The sequence below is a fragment of the Pinus tabuliformis genome, chromosome 7 (assembly GCF_031772625.1).
Source record: "Pinus tabuliformis cultivar Carrire ecotype Pingquan chromosome 7, CPIR1, whole genome shotgun sequence".
NCBI classification, from domain to species: domain Eukaryota; kingdom Viridiplantae; phylum Streptophyta; class Pinopsida; order Pinales; family Pinaceae; genus Pinus; species Pinus tabuliformis.
The window spans coordinates 842,586,994-842,612,857 of record NC_142293.1 but is presented as its reverse complement, the minus strand read 5'-3'; the positions used below and the strand labels follow the sequence as shown (position 1 = coordinate 842,612,857).

Below are 25,864 nucleotides of genomic sequence, written 5' to 3'. Positions count from 1 at the left end.
CGAGATTTTAGGACCTCAATGAATTCTATCCCTATCTTATACTAAAATTCATACATTAAGATCAACGATGCCTAGCTTTGACTGACTTATTGAATTTCTAGTTGAAAGGGAAAGATGCCTCTTTTTTAAGGTTGATTAAAAACCCTTGAGCTATTGGTGTAGGCTAGAAATCTTGTCCTATTTTCATTGAATGATTGTCATGTGATCAATTAGCATATCCATGGTTGTAACAAGGTTGGAGACCATCTAATAATACCCCATTTGTAATTCCATGATTTTATCATGTGGTTATTGCAATTGCTCTTGAATCTATCTCAAAATCGTGCCATCATTTCCCTATATGTTGCCCATCTTTCCTACCCATCCAAGTCGACCATCATTCCAATGAAATCCTTCAATCAACCTACTATGGAGAGCATATATTAGATCTAAGAATGTTGCATGCAATATAGTCTATAGGTACTGAACCAAAAATACTATCTCAGTAATAAATAGCTATAAAATAAAATACGTGGAAGACACAATATTCCTACCCAAATAAAAAACCACAAAAGGAAACATCCCAACATCAATTCTAACTAAATCTAATTTTAACATTCTTGCATTTATAAACCATCACATATATGGGAAATAAAAAGAAAAACCTGCTATGAATCTTTGGTTATTCTACAAATTAACAAATTTGTACCTCCATAGTTGTCTACACTCTTTTAGAATTAGGGTTTTTGTGTATCACAATTGCTTGCCTGCTCTGAGTACAATCTACAAGTGAATAACCTATCTCACTACACAATGAGAAGCTCTAACCCAGACTTAGTCAATTTCATTTTCTTGTGCCCCTATTTCCTTGCACAAATACTGATGAATTAGGCCCTATTCTATAGGAATTTTCCTCCAATTAATTGTGAAATTCACAAGATTGGATCATTGATTACATGCAACACTTGATGTTACACTTCCTTTGAATCTCCACCACAACCAGGGAAATTAAATTCTTTGTATACATTAGCTATTTATGGTTGATTTATTATTTAAATAGATAATCAATAAGTTAGACTATTTTCCTGCTCCATAACTAACCTCCAACTAGTTCTATCAATAATTAGAACTATTTTAATTGAATACAACTAGAAATAACTAAACTAGATTGATGCAAATTAGATATCACATAGGCATAACTAAACTCAAAGCCGTCTAACTCAAATTTACTGAGTTAACTGAGTGACAAGAGCCATGTCACCTTAGTTAACTACCTCCAAGTTTTCTGCTAATGTGGAAATTTGAATTTTCTCAAATTGACCAAGGCATAGTCAAATAAAGACTTCCTTGCTACACTTCTCAACACTCCCTCTTAGCAAGAAGTGATTTTCCACCACCCCTAGCCTCTACATATGGAATGTAATGTAGAAAAAACTCTCTCTCTATTATTGCTTCAACTACAACAACTGCAACTAAGAAGCATTAAAAAAAAAAAACTAAATCAATTGTTTCTGCAACTATCTACTGGGAAAATTGTGTTGTTGTTGACTCTTCTATTGAGCCTCCTTCTTTCTAGTCAACAATATTATGCACTCCTCAATATCCGACTGACATTGATCCTCCTGATATTGAATATTATGGGCCCGTATAGAAAGGTAATGATCCATGAGGAGAACACCTCATGGATCCTGCCCAAATTTCTACAACTTTGGGACGAAGGATCTACATTGCCCCACCTCACTCGTGGAGGTATAACTACATGCATGGAAAAATATACCTCTAGCTTGTAGTTTTTTCTCACTTTGACTCCAATATTCTTCTCTTCCCTCGTAGCTATGTGTCTTTCAAATACTTTTCCCTTAATGATGATCACATCATAGCCATGGTCTTCCAAAATTGCTACAGAGATGAGCTTCTTCTTCATGCATGGTACAAACATAACATATTTGAGGCAAACATTGGAGCTTTACTCCCTCTTAAAGGTTACTGTACCAATATCGATAGCTATGTACCTTCTGTTGTCCCCAAATTCAATATGCATCTGGAGATATTTCTCCTCGAGGTCACTGAAAAACTCTCTACAGCATCTCATGTGGAACGAGGCACCTGATTCCAAGTACCACACACTCCCCAACATAGTGTTTTCCATGCTCGTGATAAGGATGAAGTCAAAATTAAACTGTGAATCTAATGGTTCACTTGCAAATCCTAGTCCATGCTCCTTACTCTTAGATTTTTTTTGTGTACACTTTATAGCACAATGCTTGAATTCATGACAATTGAAGAATTTTATTTTGGACAAGTCTGTATTCTTACCCCCTTGGCTAGATTCAACCCCTCCTTAAGATTTCTTGCCATTGGCCTTCAATCCTTTTCTAAATAGATAAAATTCCTCTTCTGATTATGTTGATGTTACTCCATCTTTGATATTTCTCTTGATCTCTTCTTGTACCAAATCAGACCACAAAATTTCCCACTTTGGTAAAGTTTCCCTTCCATTCACCAATATTGGTAGCTATGCCAGCTTTTGGGAAGGCCTAGAGGAGCTAGGCTTACCAGGTCATCTTTTGTAATAGTCACACCAACCCCAACAAGTTCATCCCAAACTTGTGTAAATCTAGTGAGATACTGCAGAATATTATCATTCTTCTGCATCTTGATATTTTAAAGTTTGTCTTTGGGGACCAGTTTTCAATGGTCACTGTTATTATCGAATACCTCAATTAGTACCTTCCACATTGCCAAAGGAGTTACTTTCCCATGGATATTTCAGGCAGTGTTGTCTCACACTCCCTCCATGATAATTCTCCTCGAATTAGCTACATCTTTCTTCCATTGGGATAGTCTCTATGCAATAGTTGATGCTACTTTTGTAATGTTTGTCTTCACATATTCCAAAAATCCATTGTCATCAGGCATTGATACCATGTGATCCTTTGATGCAATGAAATTTGAGCTACTTTCCAAGGCATACTCTAATCTTAGCCCGTTGAAGGTCATCTTCCCAACACTGAAGAGATCATGCTACATTGAAGCTGCAAATTCGAACCTCCTAAGAAAAAAAATCAAAATTATTATTCTAATGTAAATCCAGCTCTAATACCATGTAGAAATATCATGATATAATTGCAACTACTCAATAAGTTTAATCTAGAATCAAGAGACACAATTCTACTCTATTTCACTGCAGAAATTAATTCACAATTTAGAACAATCACAAACTTGTAAAGAGAAAAACCACACATGCACCTCCTTTTTCTAGGAGAACCCATCTGGGGAAAAAATACTCTCAAACCTCTTTTCATGAATAATATGAATAGAGTATATTACATTTTCTTGCCTACTTTTAGCTCAATCTACAAGTGAATAACCTATCTCACTACGCAATGTGAAGCTATGACCCAAATTTAGTTAATTTCTAACTTTTCTTGAGCCCCTATTTCCTTGCACAAATCCTAAGGAATTGAGCCCTATTATATAGGAATTTTCCTCTAATTGATTGTGAAATTCCCAAGGTTGGATCATTGATTGCATGCAATGCCTGATGTTACATTGCCCTGGAATCTCCACCAGAACTAGGGAACTTGAATTCTCTGCATGCACTAGTATTTTTTATTGATTTATTATTTAACTAAATGATTAATGAGCTAGACTATTTTCCGACTGCACAACTGACGTCCAACTAGTTCTATCAGTAGTTAGAACTAGTTTAATTGAATACAATTGAAAATAACTAAACTACATTGTCACAAATTAGCAATCACACATTAATAACTGAACTCCAAGTGCTATAACTCGAATTTACTAAGTTAATTGAGTGACAAGAGCCATGCCACCTTAGTTAAATATCTCAAAGTTGTCCACTGATTTGGAAATTCGAATTTTCTCAATTTGACCAAGGCATAGTCAAATAAAGGCTTCCTTGCCACACTTCTCAACACTCCCTCTTAGTAAGAAAGGAATTTCCCTTCACCCCTATCCTCCACCTATGGAATGTACTGTAGCAACAACTCTCATTATTGTTGCTACAACTACAATAACTGCAATTAAGAAGCATAACAAAAAACTAAATCAACTGCGTTTGCAACTATCTACTAGAAAAAATTGTGTTGTTGTTGACTCTACTACAGAGCCTCCTGCTTTGTTGTCAACGCTCCTCTGCACTCCTCAGTATTTGACTGACATTGATCCTCTTGCTATTGAATATTGTGGGCCCTTGTAGCAAGGTAATGATCCATGAGGAGAACACCTCATGGATCCTGCAAATTTCTGCAACTTTGGGGCTAAGGATCTACATTGCCCCACCTCACTCTTGGAGGCATAAATGCATGCATGGAAAAATCTACCTCTAACTTGTAGAGGTTTCTCACTCTGACTCCAATATGCTTCTATTTCCTAGTAGCTATGTGTCTTAGAAAGGCTTTCCCCTTACTGAAGACCATGTCATCATAGCCATGGTATTCCAAAACTTCTAAAGATATTAGGTTCTACTTTAGGCATGGTACAAACATAACATATTTGAAGCAAACAATGGAGATTGATTCCCTCTTAAAGGTTATTGTACCAATATCGGTAGCAATGTACCTTCCTTCATCCCCAAATTAAATATGCATCTAGATATATTTCTCTTCCAGGTGAGTGAAAATATCTCTACACCCTCTCATGTAGAACGAGGAACCTGAGTCCAAGTACTACACACTCCCTATCATAGTGCTGGACATGTATCTGATAAGGATTAATTCCAACTTAAACTATCAAGCCAATGCTTCACCTACCGCTCCTAGTGCGGGATCCTTATTGCTAGACTTTTTGTGTGGACACTTTGTAGTACAATTCCCGAATTCATGACAATGGAAGCATTTTATTTTGGTCAAGTGCTTATTCTTTCATTCTTGGCTAGATTGTGTTGGGTCCCTATAATACTAGTGATTACCCCATTACTATTGTAGTTATACCCCTTATTTATGTTGTTGTGCCCCTATTACCCCCATATTGTTATTTCTGTGCCCCATAGAATCCCTCTATTGTTATTTTTGTGGCTTTATATTATTATTGTTAGGTCGGCTGGATTATATTGTGACTCCTTAGACTCCTATATATAGAAAGGAGGTTTTGTCATTTGTATCATCCAAGAATTGTTCATTTATGTAATGTAAAGGAGGTTGCCCCCTCGAAGAGGCTGAATTCTAAGGCGTTGATCTATCTTTTCTATCTTTTCTTGAGCTGGTTTCATAACATTTGGTATCAGAGCTTTGGATTCTAGGGTTTCGCTGCTCCAAATAGGTCATCGTGGAATTTTCGCTATAACTTTTTTTCTGTGACGTTTCAGAAGTCGCAAAAAAAACCCATTTGAGAAGAAATCGCACTGAACCTTGGGTCCTAATTTTAGAGATTTTTGCGTGATATTTGCAGAGATATGATCTGAGGAAGTTGGTCTTTTTGCAGACTCCTGAATTACATTCAAAACAGGTGACCTGGGGAAAATCATCATAACTTTCTCTCTGGGGATTGGATTGAAATTTCATAAGAAGGTACAAAAATAGAATGGACTGTAGTTTCTTTTATGTGTGTTTCAGATCCAAAGGTTGAAACAGTGACTCGTGGCACGTCGTACAAGTTAGCTCTACTGAACTAGTCTAAAAGCAAGTCACTGTGGGAGATTTCACATAACTCTTCCTTGGAGAATCCAATTTGGTTCAAACTTGTGGCATTGGAAAGAGGACACAGAAAGCTACTACAGGTTGCAATTTCAGAGCTGGATGATCCGAAATTACAGAGATACATCATATTCAATATCAGGCTTCTATAAAGTGAAAAAAGGTGTGTAGGATTTTTTTAATTTTTGTGTAAGCTTGGTTTAACGAAATTCAAAGGGCATAGTAAAGCATTATTATTGATAATTGATGCCCTGAGGAAAGAAAATGCAAACACCTAGTAAGGAACCTGGAAGCTCTAGCATGACTCATGAAGAAGAGGAAGAAATGCTACATGATATATCAAAATTACAAGAACAAGTGCAACAAATGTCACGCTCACAAAAGCTAACAGAAGCTAAGATAAATGGCGTGGAATCTAAGATAAAGGGCATGGAAGCTAAGATGGATGATTCGAAGACAGATTTGAAGAGAGACATGGCAGATTTGAAGATAGATTTGAAGACAGACATGGAAGAATTGAAGAAGTTGCTACAAGAAAGGGTCACTAATGGTGAAAAGGTAGCAAAGGAAACTCATGATGAGAACAAAAGAAATGATAATCATGATTCCATAGATGCTAATGTTGGATCGAAGAATCACCATATTCCAAAAATCGATATGAGGAAGTTTGATGGCAAGGATCCCACCACATGGATATTACAGATGGAGCAATTCTTCGATCTCAATAATGTGCAAAACACACAAAAGGTACGTATGGCAACTGTATATTTGGAACCAAATCAGTTGTATGGTATCAATGGCTTTGCTCTCGTAAACAATTTATCACTTGGGCAATTTTTACGGAAGAATTGATAGCACATTATGAAGATACAAAAAGCAACACTTTTTTTTAGCCAATTGATAAGTCTCAAACAAAAGGGTTCAGTAATGGAGCACATTGAGGAGTTCCAAAAATTGAACATAAGGGTAAAAGATATTCCAGAGGAGCATAGGATTGATGTGTTCATAGGGTCTTTAAAGGATAATATCCAACATGATGTTCGCCTTTGGGAACCTGATTCATTAGAGAAGGCATTCAGGTTAGCAAGAAAAATGGAAAGCAAAATTATGGCAACCAGGAAGCATACCACTCACAACTATAAAGACGGAAGTGTTGTTGCCCCTAGTCTTCCACAACCTACAAGGTTGACACCACAACAATTGGAAGAAAAAAGAGCAAAAGGGCTTTGTTACAGTTGTGATAACAAATACACTAAAGGTCATAAGTGTGCTGAGAAGAAATTATTCTACATAGATTGTGAAGAGGAAGAAGAAAAGGAGCAAGAAAGGTCAAAAGAAGAAGATATACTCCAGGAACAAAGCCTAGATGAAGAACAAATAAATCCGACCATATCTTGTAATGCATTGGTGGGAATTACCACTCCTCAAACCATCAAGATAGAAGGACAAATCAAGAAGAAAAAGGTAATAGTGTTGATTGATTCAGGAAGCACCCACAATTTTATTCATTGTAGGGTAGCAAAAGAATTGAATTTCTTCCTATATCCAGCACCAGAGTGTCAAGTGATGATTGCAAATGGAGGAAAAATAAATTGCTCTGGAAAGTGCCATAATATCAAGCTATCCATGGGAGAATATGTATTGACTAGCCCAATGCTTTCCATTCCAATGGGAGGTGCTGATGTTGTACTAGGATTCCAATGGCTACAATCCTTGGGTACAATAGCTTTTAATTTTCAAGAACTTTCCATGAAATTTTCTATGGAAGGAAAGGAAGTTGAATTAAGGGGTATTGCAGGGAAACCAAGAAAGATAATCAGCTCTAATGGCATGACAAAGCTTCTAAAAAAGGAGCAAAGAGGTGTAATTGCACAATTATGTTCGCTAGATGTTTCCACATTGGAATCATCTATTTCTCCAGATCTCCAAAAATTCCTGGACAATCATTCCAAGGTATTTGAGACTCCCAAAGGTCTCCCACCTATGCATGATCATGATCATACTATTCATCTGATTCAAGGAAGTGTTCCTCCAAACATCAGGCCGTACAAATATCCCTATGTCCAAAAAAGTGAAATTGAACGTATGGTTGCAGAAATGCTAGAGGGTGGTATAATTCAACCGAGTCAAAGTTCTTTCTCATCTCCAGTAGTATTGGTGCACAAGAAGGATGGATCATGGCACATGTGTCTGGATTATAGGGAGCTCAACAAGCTCACTATTAAAGATAAGTTCCCCATTCCTGTTATTGATGAATTATTGGATGAATTGCATGGATCAATTTACTTCACCAAGTTGGATCTTCGTTCGGGATATCATCAAATCAAAATGAAGATTGAAGACATTCCGAAAACGGCATTTAGAACTCATGAGGGTCATTATGAATTTTTGGTCATGCCTTTTGGCCTTACCAATGCACCTTCAACATTTCAAGGTTTGATGAATTCAATTTTCAAACCATTCCTTAGAAAATTTGTGTTAGTATTTTTTGATGATATACTAATCTACAGCAAGTCTTGGAAGGATCATGTTGAACATGTTGACAGGGTGCTACAACTATTGGAGGAGAAACAATTATATGCAAAAAGATCCAAATGTTTCTTTGGAGTCCAGGAAGTGGAATATTTGGGTCATATTGTATCTCATGAAGGAGTTAAGGTAGACCCTAGCAAAATTAAAACCATTAAGGAATGGAAAATCCCCACATCCATAAAGCATCTGCAAGGATTTCTTGGGTTGACAGGGTATTATCGCAAGTTTGTTAAGAATTATGGGAGAATAGCAGCACCTCTAACAACATTATTGAAGAAAGATTCATTTTCATGGACTCCGGAAGCAACAAAGGCCTTTGAACATCTTAAAGAGGCAATGTGCCAAGCACCGGTCTTAGCTACACCGGACTTCACAAAAACCTTTATTTTGGAATGTGATGCTTCAGGAAATGGAACTTGTGCTGTTCTAATGCAAGATGAAAGACCCATTGCTTTTGAAAGTCGTCCAATCAAGGGAAAGTTTTTAAGAAAAGCTATTTATGAGAAGGAAATGTTGGCAATACTCCATGCACTTAAGAAATGGCGACCCTACCTAATGGGAAGACACTTCAAGGTAAAAACGGATCATGATAGCCTTAAATAATTTTTAGAACAAAGATTATCCTCTGAAGAGCAACAAAAGTGGGTCACAAAGATGTTGGGTTATGACTTTGAAATCATCTACAAAAAAGGGAAGCAAAATTTGGTGGTAGATGCACTCTCAAGAAAGGATGAGGATGTGGAAGCATTGTTGTGTGCCATTTCTATTATCCAACCAGATTGGATAAACGAAGCAAGGGAGGAATGGAAGAATGACGAAGAAGTGTGGGCACTTATTTGAAAGCTACAACAAGATTCCAGTACTTCTGATACATTTAGCTGGAAAAATGATTCGTTATGGTACAAAGATCGCTTATACCTCTGTAAGAATTCCCAGCTAAAACAAAAGATTCTTATGGAATTGCACACTTCTCCCTTAGGAGGGCACTCAGGATTTTTAAAAACTTACCACAGGGTTAAGAAGGAATTTTTTTGGGATGGCCTTAAAGTAGATATTCAAAAGTTTGTGGCGGAATGTTTGGTTTGCCAGCAAAATAAAGTTGAAACAATTAAGACACCGGGTCTATTACAACCTTTATCCATTCCAAGCCAACGTTGGGAGGAGGTTTCAATGGATTTTATCATAGGTTTACCCAAGTCTGAGGGAAAGAGTGTCATCATGGTGGTGTTGACAGAATTACCAAGTATGCACACTCTTGTACATTATCACATCCATTTAAAGCCAGTACAGTTTCTACTGCATTTATGGAAACATTTCAAAAGCTACATGGAAACCCAAAGATTATTGTAAGTGACAGAGATCCCATTTTCACTGGAAATTTTTGGACAGAATTATTTTCTTGTCTTGGTACTCAGTTAGCTCATAGCTCATCTTATCATCCTCAATCTGATGGGAAAACTGAGATATTAAACAAATGTTTAGAAGGATATCTTCGTTGCTTTGTATCTGATAAACAGACACAATGTGTCAAATGGTTGCCTCTCGCTGAATGGTGGTATAACATTTCCTTCCATACAACAACAAAAATGACCCCATTTATGGCACTTTATGGGTATCAACCACCATCCATCACATCATATTTAGGAGAAAATTCTAAGGTTCAGGCAGTGGAACATCACATCGAACATCAACAACAAGTCCTCCAACTCTTAAAGGATAACCTCGTGTTGGCACAAAATAGAATGAAACAACAGGCAGATCAACATTGCAGTGAAAGAAGTTTTGATGTAGGTGATTGGGTATTCCTACGGCTACAACCATATAAGCAAATGTCCCTAAAGCAAGCTAAGAAGGATAATAAATTATCACCAAAGTATTATGGTCCGTACAAGGTGTTGCAAAAGATTGGTACTATGGCATACAAATTGGAGCTTCCTGCAGCTTCTCGATTGCACCCAGTTTTCCATGTTTCATGTTTAAAGAAGGTTATAGGTGACAAGCTCCCAATTCAAACAATATTGCCAGAACTTGATGAGGAAGGAAAAATTATATTGGAACCAGAAGCAGTCACAGAAACAAGAACTCGACAGCTACGAAATCGATCAATTTCAGAGTATCTTATCAAGTGGAAGAACTTATCCGCTGAAGATTCCACATGGGAGGATGAGAATTTTATGTAGAAGTATCCAGAACTACTCAAGCATTGAGGACAACACTTTTTTGAAGGAGAGGGGCATGTTGGGTCCCTATAATACTAGTGATTACCCCATTACTATTGTAGTTATACCCCTTATTTATGTTGTTGTGCCCCTATTACCCCCATATTGTTATTTCTGTGCCCCATAGAATCCCTCTGTTGTTATTTTTGTGGCTTTATATTATTATTTTTAGGTCGGCTGGATTATATTGTGACTCCTTAGACTCCTATATATAGAAAGGAGGTTTTGTCATTTGTATCATCCAAGAATTTTTCATTTATGTAATGTAAAGGAGGTTTCCCCCTCGAAGAGGCTGAATTCTAAGGCGTTGATATATCTTTTCTATCTTTTCTTGAGCTGGTTTCATAACAGATTGAACCTCTCCTTAGGATTTATTTCCCTTGGCCTTCAATATTTTGCTAACTATAGCAAAGTCCTCTTCTAATTTTGTGGATGTTACTTCATATATGATATTTTTCGTAATCTCTTCTTGTACCAAATTAGACCACAACCTTTCCCACCTTGGTAAATTTTCCCTTCCATTCACCAAGCCTTTGTAGCTATTATAGCTTTTAGGAATGCCTAGAAGAGCTAGGCTCACTAGGTCATCTTTTACAGTAGTCACATCAGCCACTCCAAGCTTATCCCAAACTTTTGTAAATCTCATGAGATACTGCAGAATAATGTCATTCTTTTGCATCTTGATATTTCAATGTGTGTCTCTAAGGGCTAGTTTTCTATGGTCACTATTATTCTCGAATAGCTCTTTCAAGGCCTTCCACATTGTGAAAGTATTTTATTTCCAATGGATATTTGAGACAATGTGGTCTCGCACTCCCTCCAAGATAATTATCCTCGCCATATCTACATATTTGTTCCTTTGGGTTAGGTTCTATGCATCATATGATCTTGGCTTTGAAATTTTTGTCTTGACGTATTCCAACAATATAATGGTATCAAGCACCACTTCCATGCAATGCTTTGATGCAATGAAATTTGAGCTGCCTTCCCAGGCATACTCTAATCTCAGCCCGTTGAAGGTCATATTTCCAAATCTGAAGAGATCCTGCTACATTGAAGCTGCAAATTTGAACCTCAATAGGAACAATTCTAAATTCCTATTCTAATGTGAATTCAACTCTGATACCATGTAGAAATATGGTGATAGAATTGTAATTGCTCAAGAAGTTTTATCTAAAATCAAGAGACACAACTCTATTCTATTGATCTGTAGAAATTAATTCACAATTTAGAACAGCAATCACAATTATGCAATGAGAAAAACTACACATACATATTAATTTTCTAAAAGAACGCAACTCGGAAAAAAAACCCCTCAAACCTCTTTACATTAATCAAATAAATAGATAATGTATTACAATTGCTTTCTTGCTATGAGCATAACCTGCAAGTGAATAACCTATATCACTACTCAGTGACAAAATTTGACCATACTTAGTCAATTTTTACCTCTTCTTGAGCCCCTATTTCCTTGCGCAAATCCTGAGGAATTAGGCCCTATTCTATATGAATTTTCCACCAATTGGTTATGCAACTCCCAAGGTTGGATCATTGATTGCATGCAACACTTGATATTACACTTCCTTGGAATCTACACCATAGTTGGGGAAATCGAATTCTCTACATGCACTAGCTATTTTTGGTTGATTGATCAGTTAACCAGATGATCACTAAGTTAGATTTTTGTCGCACTAAAAATTGACTTCCAACTAGTTTTATCAACAATTAGAACTAGTTTAATTGAATACAACTAGAAATATGTAAACTAGATTTCTACAAATTAATAATCACACATGCATAACTAACCTCCAATCCCTCTAACTTGAATTTACTAAGCTAACTAAGTGACAAGAGACATGTCTCCTTAGTTAAATACCTCTAATTTTTTCGTTGATATGGAAATTCAAATTTGATCAATTTGACCAAGGAGAAAGTGAAATTGAGACTTTCTTGCTACACTTCTCAACAAGGAGGATTTAATCAACAAAATAGAAAATGACCTTACTAGCTAGAATTTCCATTCTCTTAACATAACAGATTGGCTCATCTTGTTGAAATTAGTAATATAAGCTCTACTATTTTATCTCGTTTCAAATTTAATGGCCCTTTCCTCGATTATGTCCAGTATTAGTAGCATATTAATATCCTTCCTCTTGGGAGGAGGAAAAAAGGAGTGAAAATGGGCTTTGGTTTCATGGGATAACTCTATTTCCCAAGCTTTGAGGAGGTCTAGGACTTTGTGACCCCAACACACTCAAAATTTTTCTAAGAGAAAAAATATGGCAAAGATTGGTTCAGGGAGGCTCTTTTCTAAGGAAGCAAGTCTAGAATTGCAAGTATGATAACTGTGCGTTGAGAAATCTAGAAGGAAGAGTTTCTCTTCCTTCTATTGCTTGAGGATGACCTAATGAACCTTCCTTCAACCTTATTTCTATACTTCCTCCAAGTTCAATCTTGCAATAATAAAACCTTAGCCTCCTTTCCTTTGCACGTGTGAAAAGAGAGAGGGAAATAAACCAAACAATTGTCTTCGTTCTTCTTCCTTCTTCATTAGACTTATTCTTCTTTTCCTTTGCTTGAATGATGAGGGGATGAATGATGTCCCAAGAAGGTTGAGTTCCCTCATATATATAGGCTTTGAAGGTGGATGAAATACCCTAGTTTAGGTCGACTTATTAGTTGTTAGTTCGACTTGGTCTTGGGGTATATCTTGACACCTTAAAATACAAAAATAATTCTTTTTGCAAGTTACATTGTATTTGATGGGGTCTTGTTCATATGACAAGGACTCGTTTGACTTCTTGACCCTAAGAAAAACCCTAGAAGCACTCAATGGGTTCTTTACCTCTAAAATATCATATCTTGAGCACGAAATCCATGCTTCAAAAATAAAATACCTTGAGCATCAAACCCATGCTTCAAAAATAACAAAAATAATTTTTCTTTCATTTTAAAATATAAAAGAATCAAAAGTACATTTCATATTTATGAATATCAAACCTAGGTACATAGTTTTTAACACTCCCTCTTAACTAGGGAGGTATTCATAAATGGTACATGGATATTCTCAAACTGAAGAGATCTCATAAGAAGGGTTGGATTGGTAAGCCATCTCTTTGCGTCATTCCAATGAGAATTGTCACATAGTAAGGCCTTGACTAACAACTCTATCTCTCCACAAGATTAGAGCACAATGCTAGTGAGAGTAATGACAAGTAGACACCATCATAATTGTCTCTCAAGGCACATACCCCACCCGGGTACTCATAGGGTATGTCCTTGCAAGATAATTCCTATCTTCGAATACCACACCCTCAAGGAATTTCCTCTATGACTACTCTTGTCTTGGATTCCCTACCTCATCATCAAAGAGGATTGCATACCATATGGTTACCCAATCCTCCTATTGATGGTGTTGGGCCTACTAACATTCAAGGGATCTCCCTAGTATGAAGTCCCAACTAGACCTCACACTGTTTGGTGTAGGAGTCCAATCTGGTATGATGGCTCAGTTGACACTATCTTATGGATTAGCGTTAGCTCTTGTTGTTCAGTACATGAGAGTGTTGTGCTTGTAACTTCAAGAAATTGAGGTGAGTATGTCTGGTGAGAGCATAATGTACTTTGTGTTCGGGTTCTCTTACTGTCAAAGGGGAAAGTGAAGTGAGCCTCTTGATGAAAGGGAATAGTCCCAACCCAGGAAGAAACACACGCGAACAAGAAAAAGGGATTGTCCAGCATCTAGAAGAATAGTTCACACCGAATTCGGCAGTTGTGAAAACCAAAGTACAAAGGAAAACACGTACATCGTCCAATGGAATAGTCCATAGGGGGGTGACGGTCATTGAAACTACGAAAGCACAAGGATGGTATGTCTAATATCCAACGAAGTAGTCCACACAAATGAGACAACAGTGATAAACAATACAACACATATTCAACAATGTAAGTACTGATATAACTAAATTAGTTCAACTATCTTAGTACAGGTTAAGAAAACATGCATTAAAAACATTCAAAGAATAGTCTTACAAACATATACAACACATGCGTGAAAACATGTTGGCTTGAGATAGGTTTTTGAATTCAGCAAAAGTTCCAAGACACATTTGTACACCATACATCACTAGCCCCAGTAGTGGGACATTGGAGCCGTTCCTCACTCCCCAAAGAACATACTATAGACTCTCAAGGCTATGTGGGGAGAGCAAAGGTGAAAATTCCTTTGCTCATACAATGAGGGGGTGTATATATCGAAGGGGGATAACAAAACCTTGTGACTCTTCACATTCCCTCATGACTATTTGACTTCCTATGACATTTCAACTGATGTGACTCTTCAACTTCATATGTGCGTCTCTTGGACTTTCACATTACATTACATTACATTACATTACATTACATTACATTTTATTACAAGAAGTATGGCCCATAGTAGTGATGTGGTTGCTATCACCAAAAATTAATCATCTAGCCATAATTTACTAGATGGATCGAAGTACATCATGTAGGACCAATTTTACCATAGTAAAATTTCTTTCACTATGAGAAATTACTTAATAAACCACATTTGTTAAGTCATTTAGAATTAAACCCATGACGAATAATTAAATAAATCACTATTTCTTTAATTATCTTCTAGGAATAATTAATTAAACCATTGTTTAATTAATATTCCTTGTCACATTTGACCCAGTTATGAGAAATAAATATATAAATCATTAATTATCTTATTTTTCTCTAGGAATAATTAATTAATCACTAATTCGTTATTATTCTTTGTAAAGTTTGACTAAATCCCCTAGGAATACTTAGATAAATAATTCTTTGTTTATTATTCCTTAGCCATATTTCTTGAGATGATAAATAAATAATTTATTTATTTATTATTTCTAAATAAAAGTTTAAATACTTTTTCCCTCCAAACCAAATATAATAAAATATTCCAAATGGTTAATTCTAGAATGTGGTTAATAATATTTTATTATTGCTCATTATTTGAGAATAACCTAATATTTTGTTATAAATAGAAGGGTTTTACATTCATTCTTCACTTTCAACCATTTTCATTGTTGCACTCACTATTGTAACTCTGATTATTATCACTATCACACACCATTTTTCTTTTCCATTTGAGTTCTCATTGAGCTCAAACATTTTGTTTACTAGGTTTTACACATTATAGAGGAGAGAGACTCTACAAAAGATGAAGACATTGAGGATAACCAAGAACCCATCCCATAGAGGGGGACTGGTAACATTATTTGTTCTCTTCACAGGTGTTCTTTAGTAAAATATAGTATTTATATATATGGTTTCCATTGGATTATTGGAGTTATTTGCGCATATATTACTATTCCATTTTGTTGTTTAACTATTTCTATTACATAGATTAGGGCTTTGGCAAGTTTTGTTTCTATCATTTGTTTCATATCTACATTGTTTAACAACCATTTTTATTGTTAGGGTTGTTTGTCATCCACAACCTAAATTAGCTTCTTCCATAGACATTCAAGAAGAATTCTACATAACAAATTGGCGACTCCACTATGTATTTAATTTTGATTTCAAAACCTAGGTGACCTTCAGTTTTTAGCTTAGGATTTTTATTGTTTAGTCTCTTAAAGTTTTTTACCAAAATTCTAACCCTACATCAGCCAAATTTTTAACTTCCACAAGTTTTCTGGTTATTTCCGCAGGTCATAGGAACCAACCACCACAAAGGTGATAAATTTTTCTGAGACTTGCCGCCCGAGAACTGAGTAGAAAAAATTGCACTTTTCTACCCCAAAAGTGTGATTTAGAGGTCCAGAGCGCACTTTATGGCCCAAAATGTGTGATATCATCCTAAACAGGTCAGTACCTGTGATTTTAGGGTTTCTGGGATTTTTTCTGATCTGTTTTTGGATTTTTCTGAGAGCTGTCAGTTGGGTTGGTTAACCAGCCTTAGCCCACTTAGGCCTTGATCTACTCTATTTCACTCGTCGAAGTGGAATTTAGCCCCTTAGGGATGCTACTACGTTTCCACCATTATCGGAGGAGTTTAGTCGAGTAAAAAGTCTAAGTTTTTGCAGATCTTTCAACCAAGTTTTCCATATTTGTACCTTCCTTTTTCATATCTTTACAGATAGGTTGTTTCCATCCAAAGTTTCTTCCTAAACCTTGTTTGGTCATTTGCCTTAGGGTGACACTATTTGCCCTAGGATTCACACCCATCTCCCTATCTTTTTGCAACAATTTTCCTCCCTAGTTTTTTGCTATTACTGCACCACTTTCCAGCAGAGTAGTTTCATTTTCTCCCATTCACACCGATGCTTAGATCTCTTGGCCTTTTTTGTGTGTTTTCAGTTGAATTTGCCACCAACTAGCACAATGTATGCAAACCCAGTTTGGGTGAGCTTTAGATAATTGATTTTCTTTTAATTTAAGTTTGTTTCATCAATATTTTTATTTTTTCAAACACGATTTGCATTTAATTAATAAACACACTTTGACACAAGCACACCTTAAACAAAGGGTGCTTGGTTTACACCGGCAAGCCAAGACTTAACTTAATTAATTTCTCTCCCCACACAGAGACAAAAACATCTTGTGTATCTCCCTTCACCATTTCCATGTCACTTGTGTCTTACAACCATCAATCCACAAAGGCATTTTTAGTGCAGACTCTTAGGCCTTCATCCCCAGTTTCCGATTGGAGGTATTACTCCTCCCACAGGGTTCCAGTTAATCGTCTCCCAATTCCCCATACCGGATCTTCCTCTAGTTCATCTGATTGCTCATCTAATTTTGAGCCTCCTTCACTGCATACAATCATCATGTTAGTACCCATTGTACGTGTTGGAAACCAATCTACTGTTGGCTTTGGTTCTACCCAAACAGTCACATCTAGTAGAACTATTACAGGAATTGTTCTGACAACTCCAATGTTACCTTTTATGGTTGGGTTAAGCCTCCCGGATTTTAGCCAGTTGATTAATGAACCTATACACCACAATGTTAGTTGGCCAACTATGCTGACTAAGGTTCCCTCCGACATTCCCACATTTGAGGGTAATTCTGGAGATGACCCCACCAATCACGTCCGCTCCTTCCATATGTGGTGTTCATCCAATTCCATCACCGATGATTCCATTCGCCTTCAGTTGTTCAAACACACGCTCACTGGAGATGCTACAAAGTGGTATGTCAACCAACCCACCGCCTCTCATTCCACTTTTGTGATTCTTTCTAAAGAATTCATTTCATATTTTTAATTACCTCTCCAGTACAACACTGGTACAAAGCTCTTGACTGCATTCTGTCAGTCCTTGGCCGCCCATCTTTCTGATCATGTTCAGGAATGGGATATAAGGAGGAGCATGTGTCATGCTCCACCCTTTGAAGACTGTGTCTACCTTGATTGGTTTCTTAGGACTCTTTTAGTACCTATTGCTAAATATGTCACATTTCACTTTCCTGAGAGAGAGGAAGAGGCTCTCCAGACTACTCTGAGATATGACTTGATTTATTCTCAATCTGGTTATGTATATATTGTTATACCAGTCCTTCCCCATCTTTGTAGTGCCAATGCACCAGGGGCATCTCACGCTATCGACAATATCATTGGAGCTATTTCACACCCTTCACCATATACTCAACAGGGTTATGTCTATCCCCAAGGGGCACCAGTTCCTCAAACACTTATGCCCCTCCTACCAGCAACATGTATTTAGGAAAAAGAAACTCTTATGCATTCACCCAACCACATCAGTAGATGTGAGGGCTAGCTAGTGCTCAACCTATCTACCAGACTATTACCCCTTCACCATATTATACCTATGCACCGCCGAGAACTCCAACCCCTCAGGCATTAGCATCGTAGCCTCCCATGCATCCTCAGCCCCAATAGCCACCACCCCTTCAGGGTCAATTATATGCACAAAAGAGTGCCACCAATCCCCAAAATTTGAAGAAAGTGAATAAGGGGAAAGGTAACAAGGGTAACGAAGGTAACCAACGTAATCAACCTAATGAACCCCAGGGGAACCAGCCTAACACCAACAACCAAAAACATGGTGATGAGCCCAAGCAGAAAAAGGTTATTTGTATGAACAAGCCTTGTGAATGTTGTTGTGTACATGGCCATTATAATCATGAGTGTCCCCACTTACCCCAGACGTACCAAATGTGGGAAGCCCAAGCAGCTTTTAGAAGTCAACCACCCATGTAGCAACCACCTCAGAATCTTGCACCATCTCAAACAACTATGCTCACAAATCCTTTCCCTGAGCAAGGATTTGTTGCTACTCAACCTCGGGAAGGTCAAGCATCCCACCCTCCCCAACCTTCTGGTCATGGTGACTACTAGATCCTCATGATGAATTCTGATGAGGTCAATACCTCTGATATCAACTTGCAAACTCATTTTGATCAATATGACACGCCATCGACTTCATCCGGCATTGAGTCCAAAACCAAAGCATCTACTAAGCCTATTACAACACCAAATGGTCCGTTATAGATTCACCAACCTAAAGTTGAGTCAATTCCCAATATCCCCAACAGACCATTACATGGTAACACGACTTCTAATCGAGCTTTCCATACATACAATATAGTATATGAGTTGGCGTAATCCCCTACTGCCATGTCAATGATGGAAGTCCTCCAGTCATTCCCATCTCAAAAGAAAGCTCTACTAACTGCTATGTGTGTAGTAGATCCTTCAGAAAATCACTTGATTGTCTTTCCTGTTGATACATTAGAACATCCTCCATTACCTTCATCCATTTCTTTCCAGCTACCAATTAGATTCCATAATGCCATCATCTCTCGATGCATTATTGATGAAGGTGCATCCTTGTGTGATGTCTACTGCCATTTGGAAGTAACTCAAGTCACCTGAATTTTTACCACCCACCATCACTTTGTGTGCTTGGGACAGTCACTCCTCCCAACCTCTCGGCATGTATCACAATTTTCCAGTGACTCTTGCAGGAAATACTATTCATGTAGATATCGAGGTTTTTTTAAGTCCCCTCTAGATTACAACATTCTCTTGGGTTGTAGTTACACTTATTCCATGTCAACCGTCACGTCTACGATTTTACGCAAGATGTGCTTCCCCCATGAAGGGAAGATCATCACTATCAATCAATTGACATACTACGAGTCATCATCCTTGACCTCCCTTGAGTCCATTATCTCATCGATTTCTAAAAAGTAGTCTACCACCCCTCTCATAGATGTTTCACTCAGAGTCTACAAATATTCCTCATTGTTGGGTTATTTCCCTGGTCCTCCCCCTCCCATCTCTGAGCCTAGCTCTTTGAGTGTTTACATGTTATAAGTGTCATGGGCTACTCAAAAGAAGTCAGGTACATCTCATCAAAAACCAGATCCTCAATACCCTGCTATTACCATCCTAGTTGAGCCATCCAGATCCACCCCCTAGGACCTCCTCCTTTTGTGGGTGCCTCCAATTTTCTCCCACCACGACCTATTCCTCCAAGTCTCAACCATCCAAAAGTTGTTCTGCTAGGACATTACCCTGCAGGACAAATACCTTTCTTAGTTCCTCCTCCTAAAATCTTTTATGTCCCTGTCATGGCTTTGTTGACTTTCCCTAATATGACTTTGGAGATCCCAATGTGGTACATTTCTCCCCAAGCAAACACACTGCCTAGTAAGCTCAGACCATATCATGCTTTGACCCCGGCTCAGCTAGTCCCTACGACCCCTGTTGCTGCTTCAATTCCACTGCAATCTCAACAGGAACCCATTCCTGTTGCGAAAGCATCTAAACAAGGGCGCAAAGACAAGAGGAAAGAACCTAAGGACAAGGCTCCCCAAGCTCCTCCAGCCCCCAAAGCTCCAAAGCCAACACCTCTATGTGCTTTGTGTGAGGTTTCTAGGCATGCCACCAATAACTATCCTAAACTTCCTCATCTCAAATATTTGGTTCATGAAATTTCTACTGAGTCTAATATCCCTAAGGTCCAAGTTACCTTACCGAATTCAAACAAAAGACTTCAAAAATTGCACAAAAATCACCCTTGTGCCTTGTGTAATCATTATGGTCATTATTCCCATTGTTTCCCTCATCTCGAAAAATTTCATGATTGCCTCCAAGTGCTTCACAACTTTGAGGCCACTCATAGTGGTTCATCTACTCCTCTACATGTGGATTCTGGTACCACTAGTACACCAGAACATGGGGACTCTAGTCCCACCATTGTGATCCCTCCCCCCGATGTCGAGATGAGGGACTCCAAGGTCCATATACTTTACATGTCGTCATCTATGAGTTCTGTTAGAGTCTTATAGTGATAGGATTCATAATTTTGATTGACTGAGGTTAAGTCTTGTAATAGTGTACATACCTTTGCTTTTTGCAAATGGAAGAAATGTCCATTCAAACCACTGAGGTGAACAGACTTAAGGAGAAAGTCACCAGCCTAGAGATAGATTGCAGACTATCCCAAATCATGCACAAAGAAGAACAACAAAAGGCTACAAGGATGAATGAAAGAGTAAAGAGTCTAGAGAAAGAACTGACACTAAGTGAACCTCTAGGTAAGGCTAAGGAGCTACTATGGGCCAATATCAATGACTCTGTTAATGATATTTGGCCATCCATCCAGGTTATTTTTTAACAAATTGATTTAATAAAGTAGGCTACATAAGCCATTCAAAAAGTTAAAGAAGAACTTGGAGAGATGCCAGAGGAAGCTGTAAGGATCATTCACTTCCTCAACTCCAAAAATAAGTGTGAGCTGAAAGAACTTGAGATACCTGACAAAACAGGTACAATTTTTGAATACAAAAGGGTCCTTAATAGGAGAAGTTTGATGTTGAACTTAGAAGATAAGTTCCAAAACATGCAACTAGCCATTGAGAGGTTGATGGTTAAGTTTGAACTTTTGAAGGAAAAGGGATTACCTAATCCCTTAGTTATAAATGATAAGATAATGACACATGAGGATTACAATAAGAATATCAGGAAAGTGGCCAGAGAGCAGTTAAATACTTCATCCATGAGTAGCATACCTATAGGTAAAGTGTTATATCAAGCTTTTGAAAATTTGTTTTACCTCCAGCATGAGGTAAAACACCTTTTTATCAATAAGCCTACTTTTTCCAAATATACAAAGGTAGATGAAATATACAGAAAGATGCTCACACCAATGGTTTCAAGTTGTTTGTTCAATTGATGAAGATTTTTCTATGATGCAAGACTTGTTTGATTAGCGACAAGAGTTGAGGAGGGCAATGGGAGATTAGGGTTAGGGTTTTGGATCAGGCGGCCCCTAGCAGACCTGCACTTGGTCAGGGTGTAGGGGATCACGAATCCACCTGTAGAGTTATAGAACAAACCACGATAGATCAATTGAGGGCAGAAGCCCTGAAAATAGATAGGACTGAGAGAAAGATGACTGGAATGAGTGGGGGGGGGGGAGAGATCCCCTCCTACAAGAATATAGAAGCAGGAGAAACAAGTCGGAATGGAGCGAACGGTGGGTTAGGGAGACATAGCAAGGATATGCCGGTCATGGGAGCAGTATGGCAAGCAAGGACGTGGAACAAATGCTTAAAGCGAGCAAAAAAAAAGCCTAGGTTTGTTATTCCAAACAATAAACTTGAGGAATACAGAGGATATATGAAACACCATGCTCTCATTTGCAAGTTTGTAGGAACATGGCCGTCTGAGAAAGACCTGACGAAATGGATACAACAGAGGTGGAAACCCAAAGGACATATTGATCTAAAATTAGGGGCAAAAGGGTTCTTCATGGTAATATTTTCAAATCTGGAAGATAAGGAGAGGATCTTCGAGGAGAGACCATACTTCTTCAATAATGCAGGGCTTTTCATGAGGCAATGGGAAGAATGCTATAATCCAGACACAGAGAAAATGCCAGTAGCACCAATATGGGTCAGATTGTTTGGGCTCCCGATAGAGTTTTGGGACCCAGAGATTCTAGAAGGAATTAGGAATTCAATCACGACCTTTGTTAAGGTAGCAAAAACTACCAAAAGAGGAAGATATACATCATATGCTAGAATCTGTGTCTACATGAATATCACAGAACTGCTTCCAGATCATATTGAAGTGGAATACTATGATGAGGTCTAGGAACAGCCAGTAGATTATGAACACATTCCTTTTAGATGCAGACGGTGCCATGAATATGGCCATCTGTATAAATATTGTCCGATGAATGATAATGAAACATCAACAGAGCTAGGGGGAAGAAAGGGGAATACTAAACAGGAGGAAAGGAAAAGCAGAGAAGACAATGAAGGGTTTACAGAAGTACTATGAAGAAGAAAACCCCAAAAGGAAAAAACTAAACAAAACCCTCTCTACCCAAAAGGCACTCAAAAAAGCCAGAACCAGTTTGAAGTATTACGAGAATTAGAAATGGAAGCGGAAGGTGAGGATGGTGAAGATGAAATAGTGGAGAATCAGAAAGAAAAAAAAGAGAACATTAAAGAGTCAAACAATATGGAGATGGAAAAAGAGGGGGAGAAGAGAGATCGACCACAAGAACAGATCCAAATGGAGATAGATCCACAACAGGACCAAGAAGGAGAAGAAGAATGGGTCATGAAGAAACTTCTGCAGGAATGGAGGCATCTGGATGAAAGGTTCATACCTGGGGACCAAAAACAACTTTACAAAGACATGTTCCAAAGGTACAAGGAAAAACGAGGAACAATAATAGCGAAGTAGCCAGAGAAACTTGGAACGCAAGGAGGTCAAAGCACAGAAGCAGGAACTATAGGGAAAGGAGGAAGGAAAAGAGGAAGAAGACCTATGAGCGAGACCATCCAAATGGTTGGGGAGATGGTGGTAAATTCAGTAAGAGTGGTGCCACTATCGGAGGTATTCCAACAACCCCTCAAACTATTGAAATGATCATCACAACATGGAATATTAGAGGGCTGAATAGTAAGGGGAAACAAAGATATTTGAAAGAGAGACTCAAAAAAGATAAACCCAATATAATGCTAATACAAGAAACAAAAATTCAAGAACACAAACTAAAAGAAGTTATTAGCAACTTCAAACCACATTATGAGATAATGGGTCAAGACGCTGTAGGTAGCGTGGGAGGTGTGGCAATCCTTTGGAATCCAGAGGAAGTCCAATTTGAAGACTGGATTAGTATACCTCGAAATATTTCAGGAAGATTCAGAAATATAGGTTCCCAGGAATGGATTCTCTTATCCAATGTATATGGACCTCACATACCGGGTGAACGTAGGAATTTCCTTCAGAATCTGGCAATTATACGTTCAATGTTTCCAGTCTCTCCATGGATAGTAGGAGGATATTTCAACTGATCACATCCCTAAATGAGAAAAGGGGTGGCCTCAGAAGAACAGATGCAGACATGGAAGCCTTTGGAAATATGATAGCAGAACAAAGGCTTGTGGATATTCAGACAACAAACAGGATCTACACATGGAACAACAGAAGGGGAGGTAGACATCAAATCACCTCCAGACTAGATAGATTCTTACTGTCAGAATAGATTATAAATCGGGACATTTTCATTGAAGCAATGATTCTTCGAGAATGGGATCGAACCACTGGTCGATCAAAATAGAACTTGACATCAAAGCTAGCCCCAAGAAAAACCCCTTTAGGTTCAAAGCCTTCTGGCTCAGGGATCAAAATTTTATGATGAAAGTAGAAGAATGGTGGAAGCAAAGTTGACAAAGAGGAAGAAACAAGATGTAGACCTTTTAGCTAAAATTAAAAGAACTAAAAGGAAACATCAAGAAATGGAACAAAGAGGAATTTGGAAATATCCTCAAAGACCAGTAGCTTCTAGATCAAAAGATGAAGAAAATCCAACAAGAAATCATAACTGTAGGGAGAAGTGAAGAGTTAGCCAGAGAGGAAGGGATCCTGATAGGGCAGATGGAAGAAACAAGGAAACAAGAAGAGATCCTATGGAGGAAAAAATACAGAGTGAACTGGCTACGAGAAGGGGAGAGGAATACAAAGTTCTTCCATCAGGAAATGATCCAGAGAAGACAGAGAAACAAAATCTTCTCTATAAAAGATGAAGAAGGACTACGAGTTACACAGCATGAGGAAATGGAACAAGTTTTGGTAAAGCATTTCAAAGAACTCCTCACGGAACCCAGTACAGTTCGACGAGGAGCCACTGAGAGAATCTGCAATGAGATACCAAGCATGATTACAAGAGATCAAAATCTCGCCCTGATGAGGGCAGCTACTCTGGAAGAGGTAGAAGAGATAGTGAAAGGGATGAAGAAGAATAAAGCCCCTGGTCCTGATGGATTCACAGTGGAATTCTATCAAGCAGGATGGAAATTTTTGGGCCAAGATATCCTGGAAGTGGTGGAAGAATCAAGAAGAAACCAGAAGGTAAGTACAGGCTTAAACTCAACTCTCTTATCTCTTATTCCTAAAGAAACCAAGTCTGAAGAACCCCAGGGCTTTAGACCCATTTCTCTATGTAATGTTATTTATAAGATTATAGCTACACTAATGGCAAAAAGACTTAAGCCTATTCTATCTAGTATTATCTCCCCTGAACAAATAGGTTTCGTAGAGGGTCAGAAAATCCTGGATGGACTGGTGGTCTCTCAAGAAGTAGTGCATTCTCTAAAAACAAAAAAGGAAGCAGGTATGATGATTAAACTAGACCTATCCAAAGCTTATGACCGCTTGAATTGGATTATTTGAAAGCAGTTTTAAGGGCCTTTGGCTTTTGTAATCGATGGATCGAATGGATCTTCGCCATGGTCTCCTCGTCTAACTTCTCTATCCTTGTGAATGGAGTTCCTTCCCAACCTTTTAAAGCTTCCAGAGGACTCTGACAGGGAGATCCGCTATCTCCCTTCTTGTCCATTATTGCAACGAAAGGCTTGGGAAGATACATAAAAAAGAATTAGGGGAAAGAAATATTAGAGGAATCCAAATATGGGGCAGTAATTTACCTACTACTCACCAGAAATTCGTAGATGACATCATGCTATTTTGTGTTGTCTCTCTCAGAGAAGCTAGAAGAATTAAAGAGATCCTAGAACTCTTTATGGAAGCTTCTGGCATGCAAATTAACAAAGAAAAGTCCTGCACTTATTTTTTCAATACAGCTGGAAACATCAAAAATTTTTTAACAAGAATTCTAGGTTTTCGCTTAGGAGAGCTACCCACAAAATATCTAGGCACTCCGTTATCCTTGAATCCGCTAAGACTGACGAATTGGCAACAAACCATTGAGAAAATTGCAAGAAAACTAGCCAATTGGTCCTTCAGAACATTGAACATCGTAGGCAAAGCTGTATTGGTTAAGGCAGTGCTTCAATCGATCCCGATATACCAACTCTCGGCTATGGCGGCCCCTAAAGGAGCATGTGAAAATATGGTGGAGATTTTTAAAAAATTCATTTGGGGAGGACCGAAGGAACAAAGCAAATGGGCGCTGGTATCTTGGAAGGGCTTGGTGAAAA

At 38.0% G+C, this 25,864-nt stretch overlaps 1 protein-coding gene across 1 annotated transcript; it reads left to right on the top strand.

The window, feature by feature from the left end:
- Window positions 1-21,920: 21,920 nt before the first annotated feature.
- LOC149250250 (uncharacterized) lies at window positions 21,921-22,505 on the top strand. Its single transcript, XM_089453584.1, has one exon. The coding sequence runs from the start codon at window positions 21,921-21,923 to the stop codon at window positions 22,503-22,505; it is 585 nt and encodes a 194-aa protein (XP_089309710.1).
- The last annotated feature ends 3,359 nt before the right edge of the window (window positions 22,506-25,864 follow it).

Excerpts from the sequence above, each read along its gene's own strand:
- LOC149250250 (XM_089453584.1), top strand. The coding sequence starts at position 21,921 with ATGGGAGCAGTATGGCAAGCAAGGACGTGGAACAAATGCTTAAAGCGA.